The sequence below is a fragment of the Scatophagus argus genome, chromosome 19 (assembly GCF_020382885.2).
Source record: "Scatophagus argus isolate fScaArg1 chromosome 19, fScaArg1.pri, whole genome shotgun sequence".
NCBI classification, from domain to species: domain Eukaryota; kingdom Metazoa; phylum Chordata; class Actinopteri; family Scatophagidae; genus Scatophagus; species Scatophagus argus.
The window spans coordinates 6,679,511-6,695,879 of NC_058511.1; the positions used below are offsets into that span (position 1 = coordinate 6,679,511).

Here is a 16,369-nt window from a genome sequence, read left to right on the forward strand (position 1 = left end):
GGTAATTTTGAGTGAAATTACAGAAATAAATTGTTATATAAGGGCTTCAACAGACTAAACCTAGAAAAAGAACTGCCAGTTACATAACATCACTTCGTTTGCCCAAACCACTTTGACAAACATGATGTTCTTCGAAAAAAACCCAAACAAACAGCCAAACACAAACACACACACACTCTCATACAACTACTGCTAAATCATTCAGTTGTTTGCAGCACACAACTGAAAAAGACTGCAATCACAGCTCTCAGTTCTCTAGAGGGAACCCGCTTCATCCGCCAGGGTTGCGGGGGTGGGGGACTACAGGTGGGAGGCGGGGTTCACCCTGGTCTGGTTACCAGTCAACTGCAGGGCTGACACACAAAGACAGACAACCACATACACACATTCTCACACCTACGGCCAACGTAGAGTAGCCAGTTAACCTAATGTACACGTCTGTGGGAGGAAGCTGGAGAAAACCCACGCAGAGGCAGGGAGAACATGCAAACTCCACACAGATGAGGCCCAGACCGGGATCTGAACCTGGAACCCTCTTGCTGTGAGGAGACAGTGCTAACCACTGCACCACCGTGCCGCCAAACTGACAAATATGTTCATGCTATTACTATTGAAGAAGATTTAAAACAGTGAGGTACACACCTGATAGGAGACCACGGCATCCCCAAAGCCTTCCCAAAGACCAGCGACGGGGCAGATCGTCGCCTCTGAGCCAGATGTCTGAGGTGCTGCAAGAAAATAAAGCTGAATCAATATACTCGTATCTGCCAGCTTATAAAACCTTTCATTTAATTATCATTTATTCATTTGTATTTACTGTAACTTAGCAGTAACAATACATTGTTTTGTGAAAAATGACCATCACACTCAAAGATACTCAATTTGCTAAAATATAAAACAACAAAAAACAGGAACTGTCAACTGTTTGTCACTTTAGTTTGAAAAATTGACTGAAACACTTAATACTTCTCAGTATTACCCACCAGTTGTGAGAGATGTTGTGGTGTGGATCATGTGACTGTAAAACAACTTCAGTGCTTTTCCTAAACTACCACAAAGCTCCATCAACAAGCTAACGCATCTACAAGCAAAGCAGACTGTTTGATCATTGTTAAATGGAAAAAATGCGCAGAAGTGTACCAGAGTATTGTTTTGATCCTCCTTGCAACCCAAGCTTTAAGACACCAACCTTGCTGAAGTCCACTGACCTATCCAGTGATTTATTTATTTATTTATTTATTTTTTACACAATCAATGAAAGAGTTTCTTCAGAACCAGAGCTTAAGTGAGCTGTGCATGTTTTCCTCTTTTACACAGGCATTAAGAGCCTCTATTGGGACATGGAAAAATCAGATACATCGAACAAACAGGGGCAGCAAAACATGAAGGATTCCAGAAATCCAACAACAACAGAGCAAAAGCACTTTGAGAATTTTTATTCTTAAGCCTCTTTGATATCAGGAAACATAAAAAAAATAGAAGACACCACGAACAGAGCTAAAATGCAAATAAAAATTCAAACCTCCTTGAAAGTCACTTTGAGGCAGCACATTCAGAATCTAGACGTAGTCGAGGGCCCAGGAAGTGAAAGATGTTATCAGTGGTGGAGCTCACTTTATTTACTGGAGCAGATTGGTCCAGGAATTGTTTCTGTTCATTCAGTTGAGAGGACATACACAACAGCATCAGCACCATCATGGGAAAATGTCTGAATCTCACTGAGGTCACCCACCCATGGCAATAACATATGGAGGCCCAGCAGTCATTTCAAATGCCTGAAATCTCCTAAGGTCTTCACGCTGCCAAACAAAAAGCTTAAATGTGATGTGTTAGATCAATGCCTAAATCATAATGGTAATTTAAAAAATAATTTTGAATGATTAAAGACAAATAAGATAAAATGAAACAAAAATCGGCTCACATACACACAATAATGTGCTTAGGTTTCGCAGCTTCACCATCTGTATTATGATGCTAATATCTGCTTTTAAAAGCATTGACACAGGTGAGGTTAGTGGAAATAACCTTTGCTTTTTAGATATTTGGTCATAAACCAATGCATTGGTAAAATTAAAACCTTGACCTGATGGTGCTGGATTAAAGGTCCAGGTAAAGGTAAAGTAATTGTTGAGATATTTCAATCTGGATCACCTCCTGACAACTTGGCTAAAACCCAACCTTTTCCTTTGTCCATCCTAACCTTTAATTTGTCGTTTAATTTTCCCAGCAGGCGCAGTCCCCAGACACATTCGACTCTGTTGTGTTAATTTGGGCGAAAGACAACAAACAGGATTTTCAGCCTTGTTGTGGCTGCTCTTGTGCCCTAATTGCTGGACAAACCGAGAAATCGGGTTGAGCAGAATCGAAGACAGAAAAAACAAAACAAACAAAAGCAGGACCTCTTGACAAAGCACTTCTTTCTGCTGGCACACAAAGTCCATTGACTCATGATGGACCAGGAAACAAAGGATCGAGGTGACCTGATCAATCCAATGTGAAATTACTTCCCCGTGAAGGATAGATCCTCCCTGTGTATACATCAGTCATTCTGTCTTGTCACGCTGTTTTCTGTTGTGAAGGAACAAAGCTTCACAGGGGATGTAGCTCAGTGGTTCTAGAATTTGAGGTTCTATCCCTGGCATCTCCATCAGGCTTTATGTACACAGCTATCAAGGTTTCTCTGCACCTCCATTGTTTAGTGAGTACAGGACTATAGTGGGAGAAACCACCTACAGGTTAATGTGACAAAGAACCAACATCAGTGACCCCTACCAACATCAAAGGGATCAGTGTGGGGGTGGAGGAGGAGTACAAGTATTTAGGGGTGTACTTGGATCATAAACTGGACTGGTGCAAGAATATGGACACTGTTTACAGAAAGGGCCAGAGGCGACTGGGGTCCTTCAACATCTGCAGGACGATGCTGCAGATGTTTTACAAGTAGGTGGTGTTCAGTGCCATCACATATGCTGTTTCCTGCTGGGGCAGCTGCCTGAGGGTGAGGGACACTAACAGACTCAACAGCATCATCAAGAAGGCCAGCCATGTTATGAAAATATATTATATTTTATTTCAGATTTTATCATTTTTTTGTTTGTTTGTTTTTGTTCCTATCTTTTCATTTTCTTGGTCGGGAAAATTGCAATGTCTGTAAGAAAGAAGAACTTCCCCTCAGGGATAAACAAAGGAATTCCGATCTGATTTCTGGCTTATCTGACAGTAAAACTCAAGGTTGCTAACATGAATATGAGGTTCTATTCATGCATCTTATCTCCTGTTTGGCAAACTGAATTCAGCACCTGCAAAACACTTTCCATGAATGCAGAGATGCACACTGCACTCGCACGATTGCAGTTCCAGACATGGAAAGAACTCTCTGTAGATGACACCAGCATCGTCGACGGAATTAAAACCACCCAGAACATCGAGGAAAAACAACACAATGCATTCACCCTGCTGCCATCAAGTTGTGTGAGTAGCATCTATAAACTACAACTCACATTTCACTATACAGCCTGATGTTGTAGAATAATGAATAAATGAAACTTGTACCTTGACATACACCAGGCATGTCAAACTGGTCCACAGGAGGGCCGGTGTGGCTGCAGGTTTTCTTTCCAACCAAGTAGCAGCACACCAGACTTGACTCATTTAATCAACTGATCTCCGTCTTCAGACAGTTGATTGGTCAAACGGTGTGCTCTTGGTTGGTTGGCACAAAAACCTGCAGCCACACCGACCCTCCTGTGGACCAGTTTGACATGCCTGACATACACTAAAGCCTTTAAACATCATGAAAAATGTAAATGGCTGTTCAAAATTAAACATTTCTCCCCCAAGTAAATTATCCCATCTCCCTGTCCTCCACCTTCTTCATATTAAATCAACACCCAAATTAATGTTTTTCATTACCAGGGATAAATGATGCATGTTTCCATCTAGCCATTATGACCTTAAGCCCTGAAAGACCTCTTGTTGAGAGCCAAGCCATGATGAGGTGAAGCCTTGATGAAAGGGTCTGATGAAAGGAAACCCAGTTCAAACTGCATGATTATCTGTTACCATTATCAACCATAACACTACCAGTTTACCCACGAGGGCCATCTAACAACACCTTCATGTTTTGTTGTTTCTCTCAGGAAGCCATATGGAAAACTTTATTATTTATAATCATCCCACACAGATCTATAAGCTTTGTTTGTTTGTGTGACATCACCCATGTTGCCAGATAGTTTATGAAACAAATGTATTCGCCACATGAGCCACATGTTACCTACACACAATTTTAAACCCATCTGTCATCACAGCCTGGCAACCACCATCGGCTGCTTTCTGGCCAGCTAACACGGCTGTCGTCAGAATATCAGTGGAGGAATAACCGCATCTTTCCAAAAAGCGATTGTGCCGCACAGCTTAAACAGCTGCTTCTGTCTGAAACAGCCAAAACATGTAAATCTACATGACTTTGTGTCCGTGGTAAAAGCAAAGGCACATCTTTGTGAAACTCAAACCTTTCCTGTAACCAAATAATTACAATTGTGACCAAAGAAGTGTTTCTATATGGCAATCAGACATGACATTGACATGTTTAGAGGCAATACCATAATTTGTTTCTGGAGTTTCAATGTCTTTGGAAAGTATAATACCCTGTTTAGGGCCTATATTTGGAAACTAGACTGTAATTAACATGAAACTTTTTACATATTATTGATATTAGCAAACAGCTGTTTACTTATGCATTTTTATTTATTTATCTATTGAGTTGTGCTTCTGTTCATCTAATGAATGCAAGTCCAGTTTTTCTTTCTTTTAGCTCTGTTTTTGGCCTCCACCAGCTCTTGTTGGAAATATTTTGCTCTTGAGAAGCTGAATGTTGGTGATCCTGTCTGCTGAATGCAGGCATAAGACAGTCAGCAGAGGTGACAGTCACCATGAAGCACCTTATATCTGATGGAAACTGCAGAGTTGGTTGTAATTCTGTGTGGGATGTCAGCATGAGCAACAGCTTTCAGTAGGTTTAGAAGCTGTTCCTGTAACATTAAATATGTATAACAGCTTGAATGCAGCGGGATGTGTTGGGTTTACCCCTCAACAGCAATGATTATGTCATTTTGAAAAGACTAATTATCCAACGCATCAATCAAGTGAAATCAATCTCGTTCCTGTCCATTAACTAAGGTAAAGAAACAGTCAAAGTACACAAAGATGTTGTTTATCAGTTTTTCCGCCGATTAAATAGCTCCTTGACCTTGGTGCTAACTGACCTTTTGTCAACCATCTTATACAACACCCCACTGAAAGCCCTCTCCTTTGCACACAGCAACGTGAGCATGTTGCTACGCTTTGTCTATGCAGGCGTCAGATCCACAAGCCTGGAAATATTCAACAAAAAAAGCATTTCACACTGAATCACACTAAGGGGTCATCACCAACAGGATCTTTTCACCTTTGTCTTTGGACATGGGATCAATACTCACAGGGCGCAGAGAGGCTGCAGCATCATCATAGCTTCCTCTCCTCATTGCTGCAGTGACATAATCTGGAGAGTCCATGCTGGTGTCTCCGAGTGAAGCCCTCAAACTCCTGCTGTCCTCTACCGCAGTTTGTATAGTCGTTGTTGACAGTTTTTGCTCTGTAAGTACAGGAGAAATAGTTTGCGTCCCAGTTTCCCGTGAACAAGCCGGCGTGCAGGCTGCAGAATGACGCCTACTGTCCTGCAGAACACCTTCTTCTAACTGGTGCTAATGAGCTGTACAACAATGGAGACCCAGCTGGCACACAAAACAGAGAGAGGGGGCTTCTGGTGCCTGACCTGGACCTACAGTGCCAGTCCGAAATGAACCACCAACACCCCGTCCCTCCTCCTTCCATCCCTCCATCGCCGCCTGTCCTGTTTCGCTCCAGTGGGGCAGCTTCCTGCCATAATGAGATCCCCGTGGGTCTCATCAGGGCCTACCGCCTCGTCCCCATTTTGAGGCTAATGAGGGTGAGATGCCGTGACAGCCAGTGCCTCCACAGGAACAGGGTCTCACAGACTGTCCCCATCTCTCCAGAGCTTTAATACACTGAGATGTACTTTTAGAGTTGGTTTTTTTAAGCTTAGTGCTGTCTTCTATCAGATTAACCGCGGCGAATGTATTGACCGGTTTGTGTTACCGGGCATAAAATTTGAGGGCTTAATTGACAGCGACAAGTAGAAGAGAGCTCACAATAAAACTAGTGCAAAGGAGATTTTTTTTTTGAAGGAATACACATTTTAAAAGCATTTCTCTGTGAACAGTTAACTGAACAGTTGTGGTGACGCTGGATTTTGGACAGAGGCAGGGAGTCATAGTTTGTCTGAAGTAGTAAAATTGCACATTGCAAAAGAAGAACATAATATAAGATAACATAATCTTTGAAAAAGTACTTATTTATGTTATGTTGTTTATGTTATGTTTATACTTTAATTCAAAGGGTTTGCCATCACATGTTTTGTTATGTAAAATCTGCTAAACGTAACCTGCTGCACTTGTCAAATAAATGCAGTGTGCTGATCTTCAGCTGTTGGTATGTTTTGTTTCATCCTTTTTTTATCCCCATATCTTTACACGCCAGTACCTCTGGTATTTCCCACAGGTGCACAAAAGCAGCATAATATTTTCCATACAGATCGAAATAAGAATCGAAATATTTTATCAGCGAGAACTGCAGAAAGCAAATTGTTCAGTCAATGATCAGTTGATCAGCGATGTAATTTATGTGCACTTCCCATTTCTCCGCTTATTTCTGACCTGTTGGTTTGTATGAGATGGCTTTAGAAATTGCTTATTGCGTGAGAAAGGTGGCCATCGGTCGCAGTGAGAAGAGACCAACACATCAGTCTGTTTATTTACAGAGTATTTCTTTTCAAACTACATTATTAAGATGAACTTTATTGATCCCACAGCGGGGAAATTCAATTGCCTTTGCAGCTCACAAGAACAGAACAGATTGCAAATATGCAAAACAATTTCAGAAATATAAAGAGTAAGAGTTTATAAATTAACGGTTTTAAAATAAACGCTGTACAAAATACCGCTATACAGGTTATATACCTATCAGCACAGTGGTGGAAGGTGATGATTGTGGGTAAGTGTTGCACAGTTCTGTAAGGATGGGGAGAAAATGAGGACTAGACTGTTGAGTTGTACAATGCAACGGCACATGAAATCGATCTTGCGTATCTTGAAGGGTACGTTTGAGTGTTCTCGTATGTGCTTGAACCACGTTTCTGCCCTAAACCCGCTGTCACAAAACATACCAACAGCTGAAGCTGCTGTCCTCAGCTATGAGTCATTTTTTTTTACTTTTCTTTCTAAAATGAAATTAATGAAAATTCTAATGTTTATGTCAGAGAAAAAAATGAACTACTCATACAGAGATTTCCATCTGTGGGGAATTCAGGTCTCCGCTTCATCTTACCTGCAACTATTTCTTAACCTGTGAACCAGTCAGTGGGAGATGTTCAAATAAATAAACAGCACTTTTGCCCTTTTATTAGCCTTTTGAGATGGCTCTGGTTCTGAAGGGCCCCATTTAGTCCTCTTTAGAAAAAAAATGGTTTGTGTCCAGTTGTTGAAAGCTCCACATGAAGCCACATCTGAGTAGGCTGCTGATTTCATGACTGGTTTGAACTCAGTGATGGATGAATACTGCCATTCATGGCATTTCACATTTCTTTGAGAGATCTACTTTGGAGACAAGTTTCGATTTTGTGTGTGTATGTGTGGTGTGTTTTTGATTGACGCTGAAAAGTAATTACTAGTAAACTGCCACAGGCGGATGAACCTGTTCGTAAAACCTGCCCCATTATCAAACACAGCTTTTTTACTTTCAAAACTGAACATTTGAACACATTAACAAAGGAACCTGACTGCATTTAAAAGCTTCTTTCTTTTCTTTTTGCAGCATTTAAACTTTTGTGAGTGTATGTCACTATGGTAAGATTTCTGATAAAATGCATTTTATTGCCGAAGTAGACAATGGAGGAAAGACTTTGGAGTTTTGCTCATGAATGCAACCTATTGTTAAGATATTATGTAATCTGTAGCACATACACACAGTCCCGCTCAACTGTTCAGACGTTTCACAGGAACCGTGTGACACATAACCAAGGCTTTTAATCTTTTGTTTTGGTCTACTGAAAATGAAAGGTCAGTCTCTTGTCGTGTTTGGTTCGATTCAATACGTTTGTTTTGCCAATGTGCGTGCATGCATGCAATTTCCTCATTGATGTATTATTTGTAGATGTTGATGGGAAAAATACTCTGGAGGCCCACAAACACTGCAGATTGACCCCTTGAAGAAGCCTGATAAACTGGTTTTCGTGCAGTAACCATAGCTATCAACAAAACACTGACATGCTCCATTATCACCTTAAAAGATGGTCATGGTGGGTTGATGCTTGGCCGAGTGGTTATTATACTCATCCCATGTGCAGAAGATTGAAATCCCTTCATGGCAATGACTTGGTTTCAAATCTGGCCTGCAGGTCTTCCCCTTCTTGTCCCCATCAGAAAGTTGGCTTCAAAATCAGTCTTTGTTAAACAGGCAGGGGTTCGACAACACAGGGGAGCAGTCAGTAAAGGCAAACAAACAGAAAGGGAAAGTCAAAAAGGCAAGCAGGGAACGCTGGGAAGAATGCTAGAACAAATGACACTGAGGCACGGAACAAACTGGCAATCTGACACAAGGAGAACACAGGTATAAATATGCATGAAAGGTAACTAGACACAGGTGAATCTAACTGGGGCGGAGCAAGCAATCACAGCGGTGGGAAACAGACAACAGGAAATGTGAAGCATTGGGTGACGTTTACCAAAATGAGCCAGGAAACACAATGCTCTGACTGTGAGATGTGTCCGTTGTTTTTACACATCGAGCACATAACTGAGCAGCATTATCGTCTGGTCTTCATACCTCTTTTATACCTGCAGTTTCCACTCTTCTCTTTGCTTTGTTTTGGTCTCCTCCGCCAGCTAACGAGGGAAACTGCAGGCTGTTTGTTGATAAAATGCTCCATTGTTATGTGTCAGGTTTAGTTAGTTTTCAGAACGAGAGAGAACGAAAGTGAATCAAAAGACCAAAGCTGAGGGCAATAGAACCAAAAACAGCAAGCTGATAAAGCTCTGAAGACCCAACAGGTGACGATTCCCTGTGGGGTCTTTTTCTGTGACCGACACCTCTCATATTATAGCAATTTCATCAGTTGAATGACAGTGACAAAACTATTGATATTATAGCTTTAATTTAACTAAATCATCGAGTACGGGGCAGTTATCACTAACTTCTTTCCTCTGCTCACATTAATACAAAAGCTGTAAAGCTCTGGTTTCAGTGACAGCAGCGGACAAGTTAATCATCTCTAATTGACATGCATGAAGTTGTTAAGTCGCTCAGACGGAGTGTTAAGAAATTAGATGAAACTGATTTTGTCCTGCAAGGAAAATTTTCTTAATTCAAGAATTAGGCTGCGGACTGAATAGAAAAATTAGAATATTTCATTTTTAAACTTCAAATATACATAAGCAGAAAAGAGTGGCGTACAAGATATGTTTGTTTTGAAAGGTTTATTATTCACAGTTCAAATAGATTTGATAACAAACATCATCTGTGAGGATTTTGAGTTCTTGAAACACATTGTTAAAAATGGTTCAGAATCAAACGAGACAACTGAGCGTTGGAGCAGTAAGGGTTTTTCAGGCTTCTTCATTAGAACACAAAGGGGAGAGAATAAAATGCTGCAAAGATTCACAGCTCAAACAAGAGAGCTAAAAACACTGGTGTCATTTGACACCAGTGTTGGTGGTAAACACTGGACAATTTATGAAGAATCACAGATTAAAATCCCAGCTTGTGAAATCATATATTTTAAAAATTAAGAAACAAGTCACTAAAAGGAAAAACATCAAGGTTGCAAAGAAATCAAAACATGATACATTACACATATCTACATTACTACATTACATTACTAATTCAGCTGTCGCTGATGACATGATGAGGAGCATGAGAGTGACCACACAGTGTACAAAATATTACAAACAGTAAACATATATGGAATTCAACCAGTATAAACACACATACACAAGCATAAGCACACACTGAATGAGCTACATCTGCAAAGTTAATGGCAGCGTGTCAGCTGGATTCATTTTAAAAAGCACATTAGAGGGAAAAAGCAACCTGTTTCCTGTTTCTTTGTGTTGAGTAGTTAAGGCAGAGCGAGCCATTAGTTCAATCACTCTAAAAGTGCACCCGCTGCATGTTGAAAAGGCAACTGTTGGCTGAAAGAAAAACAGCAAGTCACAAAGACACAGCGAATGACAGTATTTTGTACGATTTTACTACACTTTCACAGAGCAGACGCCTTAAATTTTTGAAATACTGATTTTAGAGATGAATTCATATGATCCTGCATTGCAAATGCGAGTTGGCAGTTTAAAGTCTGCATGAGACAAACATTATGCGACACAAATCATGAAACATGTAACTTGTTATGGAGTTTAATTGTCTCAGTAAATGACGCACAATTGTGTCCGTTTGCAGGTATAAACACTGAATGAAAGATGAAAGTGTTCATTTTTAACTCGAGATTTGAGCCCTGAAAAGAGATTTGTTATTCAGTTAATACTTATGGACTCTGAGGATTCAAAATGTGCAGGCTGCTAAGCTAACGCAGTGGGAGGTAAATGATAAACTTCGCTGCTCAATCTCCAAAAAGATGCACCCCAACCAGGCAGAAACTGCTTTAAATCTCATTAATTTACAAAACAATAGCTGACCAGGGTGTGACTACATTGCCTTTAAATTACAGATCTGACCCGGCTGTGCATGTATTAACAGGGATACACAGAGTTCATATAGAGACAGGCAGGGAGCAGTTGGTAGGTTTGTTCTCTAAGACGGATGGGGTGCCCTTGGACGTGGACCCCCAGCAGGTGTGCACCGGCCTGTCGTGGACACGGCTGCTTTTATGCATCGCTTTGCCTTTGAGCTTGCTCTCACTGTGGGTTCTGTCCTGAGACAAGCCAAAGTTCTTCTTTGGGATGCAGCCTCTTTCCTGGAGCTGGATGTGGATGGGATATGGAGCTTGGTGGGCCGTGGCGATGTGGATGCCTACTCGATTTCCCCCCAGCCTGGGCCAGACAGAGAGGAGCAGGCAGCGAAGCTCCTGCTGGAAAGTCTTGTTAAAGTAGAAGTAGATGAACGGGTTGTAGATGTGGGAGCTTTTGGCGAACAGGGCGGGGAACACAAAGCCCTCGGGGGCCATGTAAATGTTCTCCTTGTGGAAAATGAAGAGGAAGGACACAACAGCGTACGGGGCCCAGGCGATCACAAAACCCAGGCTGATGCAGAAGAACATCTGGAAGAGGAAGTGAAAGATTACTGCAATGGAAAGAGTTCAACACTGTAGAAAATAGAAACTTAATGAATCATTTCTTGTGATGAGCACAAGTAACGTGTTCTTGTTGTTATATAAGGCATGTTTCCCGGGACACTGTGGTCTCTAGGAAAACAAATGAAATGAGGTCATCTAGCCTGAATAAAAATACTACTTGAGTTTTTTTTTCCTGGTGAATAATGACCCTCCCCACAGCATCAGTCAGATTACTGAAAACTTAAAAGTTAAGTTTATTGGCACCTGTAAAGCAGGACATATTGTATAGTTTCATATCTCTTTCATAACATCATAAACAGAAGCCTTGAACCGCTCTGCTTCAAGACGCAGTACTTTTGACAGTACCAAACTACAGTCTTTTGCTACAGTATCCTCATACCATCCAAAACATTCCTCCAACAGCTGCATAACACTGACTCTTCATGCCTCTAAAACGTATTCATATAAAAATAAAATATCACTCAACCAGTTGATCCCGCTCAGTGTGTATCTTCTCACGCGTTTAAATCATTAATTTAAGAGATTCTCAACAAAATTATTTACTGTTCTAAAACATATAGATTTGATTAAACTCTCAGCTGAAAAAATAGCCTCCATAATGAATAATGTAAAAGACATGCATATTAAACTGCGAGGCTGGAAGTCTTGCAGTTCGCCACCGTTTTTCTCTCTCTGATAAATAATCTACTTGTGATCCATGTGACCTTAATTGGAAATCTTTTTGTACCTTTTCCACAAAAGCTCAGACAAAAGAAAGCATGCGTTGATACGGTTCACGAGTAGTACGATGCGTATGGGCATAACCTGACCATCAGAGACACCAGATCTCCACTTGGGTGCAAGAGCAATAAGAAGTGCATTTATTGGTAGGCAAAAACCTGATGCTTGAATGTTTTTTTACTTTCAAGCCTCAAGCAATTTAAGTCTTTATTCGAACACATCAAGTTACCATGGAGAGCCGCTTTTCAGTGTACTGCAGGTTGTTGCGGATGCCTCTTGCAGACAGCAGGTAGGAGAAGCGGGACACCTTGTAGAGGATCTGACACTGGGACACCATGATGAGGAGGATGGGAACCAGAGTGAAGAAGGCGAAGGAGGAGATGACGTAGAAGGCATCCTTGGCTGAGGTATGATAATGCCTCCAGGCGATGGTGCAGGACAGTCCGTAAGGCTCGGGGACGTACTCGCCCCAGCCGAACAGAGGGAAGCTAGACCACACTGCGGCCACGAGCCAGATGGCGCAGCACACTATGCGGATGTTGGCGCTCTCCAGCCACACAGCTGTGAAGAGGAACAAAACCAAAACCAAAAGTCCAGTGAAACCACAACTTCAGGTTTTTGTACAGATTTAACGGTTGATATAATATGTTAATTAGTGGGCCTTAGAGGTGCTGTTACAATCTTTATGCTAAGCTAAGCTAACTGGCTGCTGGCTGTAGCGTCAGGTTTGAGAGTAGAATCGTTGTTCTCGTGTAATTCTCTGCAAGAAAGACAATAAACTTATTTCTCACAGGACGTCTATATTTATTTATTTATTTTTATATAAAAGCTTTACACGATCCATCTCCCTCATCGGTTATTTTTGTGTCATGTATCAAATATCTTGATAAGGATGCTGCTATTCTGAACAATTACATGGCTGTTATTTGTTCGTTTTTCAGCGAGTGTGCTTAATGGAGAAAAGAATTGTGAGAAAAGTCTATTAAACAAACAGCCATACGCTTACAGAAAATCAAACCCCAAAGTTCTGGAAGCAAAATACGCATGACGTGTAACACAGACATCTGACAGCTGAACAGAAGAAAGAAAATCTGCATACAAGACCTGTGAAACATTCGCTAGCTAGAAAATGTATATGTGCAGATAAAGTTTTACTGGTGCCATAATCTCTGTGTCACAGACAGACAGACAGGTTGCTATGAGCCCAAGCTCACACTGTTATTGGCTCGGGGCTCCACAAAGTTGACACCTGGAAACATCCCAATTAGGCAATTTACTGAGAAAATAAAGAAATACAGGCAGAAGGTAGCAGGGGTCTCTGCAGATACAGACACCTTCACACAGTTCTTGTAGTTCTGGTGGTACAGGAAATTGCTGCATACTATGCCTTTAAGTTAGTGAAAACATTAAGCTGCATTCACTGTCTTACTTTCTTTCATTTGCTCATAAAGGAGCCTATATTAGCCATGAGGGGCTGTGTGGATGTGGATGTTTTGGATAAGGATTAGTAACCCTCTAAAGGTAATGGATAGATGGAGGGATTATTTGTTGTCGTGCGACCAATATGCAGCTGACCTTTATGAAAGCCTTTCATCACTTAGACCAGGCATGTCAAACCGGTCCACAGGAGGGCCGGTGTGGCTGCAGGTTTTCTTTCCAACCAAGTAGCAGCACACCAGACTTGACTCATTTAATCAACTGATCTCCGTCTTCAGACAGTTGATTGGTCAAACGGTGTGCTCTTGGTTGGTTGGCACAAAAACCTGCAGCCACACCGGCCCTCCTGTGGACCGGTTTGACACATGTGACTTAGACCCTTTGTCAACATGTCCTCAAGAACAAAGCCAATAGCAGCTGCCCTCACCGTAAACCAAGCTGTAGCACGTCTTCAAGTAGCGGATGACGCTGATGGCGGTGATGGTGAACATGCTGCACAGGCCGAAGATGAAGCAGCCGAGGCCGTAGTAAACGCACGTGGTGTTTTCTCCCAGCCAGGCGTGGCGAAAGGAGGACAAGATGGAGAGCGGGTAGAAGCAGATGCAGCAGAGGAAGTCGACCACAGCCAAGTTCACGCACAGCAGCTCCGAGCCCGCCATCTTCTTCCTCCTGCGGTAGCAAATCACCAGAACCAGCCCATTGCCCAGAACAGACAGCAGAACTGGACAGGAGAACAGAAAACAAGAGGAAAACAACATCAATTCCACATTTGTTTTGACTTAACTTTTTTGGGGTCTGTTTCATGGCTTTTATTGATTTGTTTGCAGCTGTTTTCTGTATTAACAAAACGATAAACCCACTGTACGCCACCTACTCACCACCACCAAACAGAAGACAAAGTTACAGACCAGCTCTTGAGCATACAGCATACATATAGACAAAAGTATTGGGACACACAATTTATTACGGACTTCAAGTATGAGGACGGGTCAGTTTTTCAGGGGTTGGGTTTTGCCCCTGACTTCCAGTGAAGGGAAATCTTAATGCTTCAGCATACCAAGACATTTTGGACAATGTGATGCTTCCAGCTTTGTGGCAACAGTTTGTTGAAGGCCATTTTCTATTCCAACATGACTGTGCCCCAGTGCACAAAGCAAAGCTCCATAAAGTCATGGTTGGATGAGTTTGGTGTGGGACAACTTGTATTGGATGTCCCAATACTTTTATCCATATAGTGTAACAAAGCGTTGAGCTGCTGAAGAGACAGATAATTACCTCAGGACCATCACGTTTTTGCTCTCATCTATAAATCAACATCACCTTTAAAAACAGATGGAAACGCACTCCTTTAGGGGCAGTAAGAGATTAAGAAAACTCACAGAGAAATTAAGATTTGGTTTGACGAAAGAAGCAACATTAATATATCACAGACAGACAATATATGTGATATGTAATATATCTACATAACTGCATAACCGTCTCAGTCTACGCACTCCTCCTCAAGTGTAATTAGCCTGATTACTAAATCATTAAATAATCAGGATTTAATAACAGTTCCTGGGTATTTAGCAGAATCTCTTTCGCTTTGAATTTGATTTAAAAAGTCACTTGTCTGCAGCTTTGGGTAAATCCCTCCAGCGTGTTCTGCTGCACATCGAGATCCAACACTTTCTGTTCTAAAAGCGAGGCATTTGAAGGAATTTGTGCCTGCAGCCTCAGCTGGAGGTACCTGCTCCGAGTCCTGCTGCTGCTCTCACAGCAAACCAAAGTCTGTTGTAGTTCAGTAAAGATTTTAGCAGAAAATAAATGATGCATTCAATATTTTTCTGTTCGGCTTTAGGGGACCGGTAGGCTGTCTTTTAAAATGTCTCCAGGTAAGACAGAGCAGACAGGTGCACATACCGACGGAGAGGATGGTCAGTCCCACGCATATGTCAGCAGCGCGGGTCAGCTTGGAGGTGAACACCGAGAGGGTCCGGTTATCGTCGGAGGAGTTCAGAGGCATTGACCGGAGCTTGTGCGTCCTGAGTGGGGTTTTTCCGCCTCGTGGAAAAGTCCTCTACTCGCCTCACATAGCGAGACGTGAACACTGCGGGCTCACTTTTATGCAGGCTGATGTGTCGCCATGGTAACTCCAGGCACGTGTGATCTCGTACGGAAGGTTTAGCTTGAACTCACTGGAGGAAAGGCGTGACTGCTGCCTGATCCCACAGGTGAGAAATGCCACGGGCTCTCTGACGCGTCAGGTGGGCCCAACACTGGATGATTAAAGATAAATGCAGCAAGACGAGCCACGCAGATCAACAACAAATTAGTTCGTTATTCTCTTTTATTTTGTACCATTTTTTTTTTGATTACTGTTTTGATTCTAGCTTTTGCTTTCCGGTGTCCTCACGTTTTGTTTCTCCTATCTATTGATAGTACAAATACAGCAAAAGACAATCAAATCAAGAAAATAAAATAATAAAATAAAATAAAATATTAACAATGCTGCATCTCATTTACTTGGTATGGAGCCCAAGTTTTGATAAAATGTTCCCTAAAATTATAAATCATTAGTTGTGCATATGGCATACACAGATATCATCATGTTTCAAGTTTGTGTAAAGTTTCAGGTCTGTACATGTTTTGTGAAATTATCATAAAGCGTGTGCTAAAAACAAACAAACAAACAAACAAAAACAAGACTTTTGCTTTCATTCCTTGAAGGGTCAAAACATTTTCACTTTCTTTGCACCAGCAAGTTTTAATAGCAGCCCTTGTGACAAGCAGCCCCCCCCCCTCCTCCTCCTC

At 41.7% G+C, this 16,369-nt stretch overlaps 1 protein-coding gene and 1 long non-coding RNA gene across 3 annotated transcripts; both read right to left on the minus strand.

Annotated features, from left to right (window-relative positions):
- Nucleotides 1-541: 541 nt before the first annotated feature.
- Nucleotides 542-8,746, minus strand: LOC124050692. Its single transcript, XR_006841672.1, has 3 exons — nucleotides 8,397-8,746; nucleotides 5,478-5,632; nucleotides 542-728 (listed from the first exon to the last, which is right to left on the minus strand). It is a non-coding gene; the product is annotated as an uncharacterized LOC124050692 (long non-coding RNA).
- Nucleotides 8,747-9,596: 850 nt separating this feature from the next.
- opn8c (opsin 8, group member c) lies at nucleotides 9,597-15,738 on the minus strand. Of its 2 annotated transcripts, XM_046374086.1 has the most exons (5): nucleotides 15,479-15,526; nucleotides 14,852-14,896; nucleotides 14,004-14,297; nucleotides 12,369-12,700; nucleotides 9,597-11,383 (listed from the first exon to the last, which is right to left on the minus strand). In XM_046374086.1, exons 3-5 carry the CDS (start codon nucleotides 14,233-14,235, stop codon nucleotides 10,877-10,879), a joined length of 1,071 nt encoding a protein of 356 aa, XP_046230042.1. In that variant the 5' UTR covers nucleotides 14,236-14,297; nucleotides 14,852-14,896; nucleotides 15,479-15,526; the 3' UTR covers nucleotides 9,597-10,876. The 2 variants fall into 2 exon arrangements, with proteins under 2 accessions (XP_046230042.1, XP_046230041.1); XM_046374085.1 differs by lacking the exon at nucleotides 14,852-14,896 and having other exon boundaries at nucleotides 15,479-15,738.
- Between the last annotated feature and the right edge of the window lie 631 nt (nucleotides 15,739-16,369).

Coding starts and splice junctions, on each gene's coding strand:
- opn8c (XM_046374085.1), bottom strand. CDS start 15,581: ATGCCTCTGAACTCCTCCGACGATAACCGGACCCTCTCGGTGTTCACC. Junction 14,298..15,478: donor ACTGACCATCCTCTCCGTCG/GTATGTGCACCT, acceptor TCTCCTGTCCAG/TTCTGCTGTCTGTTCTGGGC. Junction 11,384..12,368: donor CTGAAAAGCGGCTCTCCATG/GTAACTTGATGT, acceptor TTCCTCTTCCAG/ATGTTCTTCTGCATCAGCCT.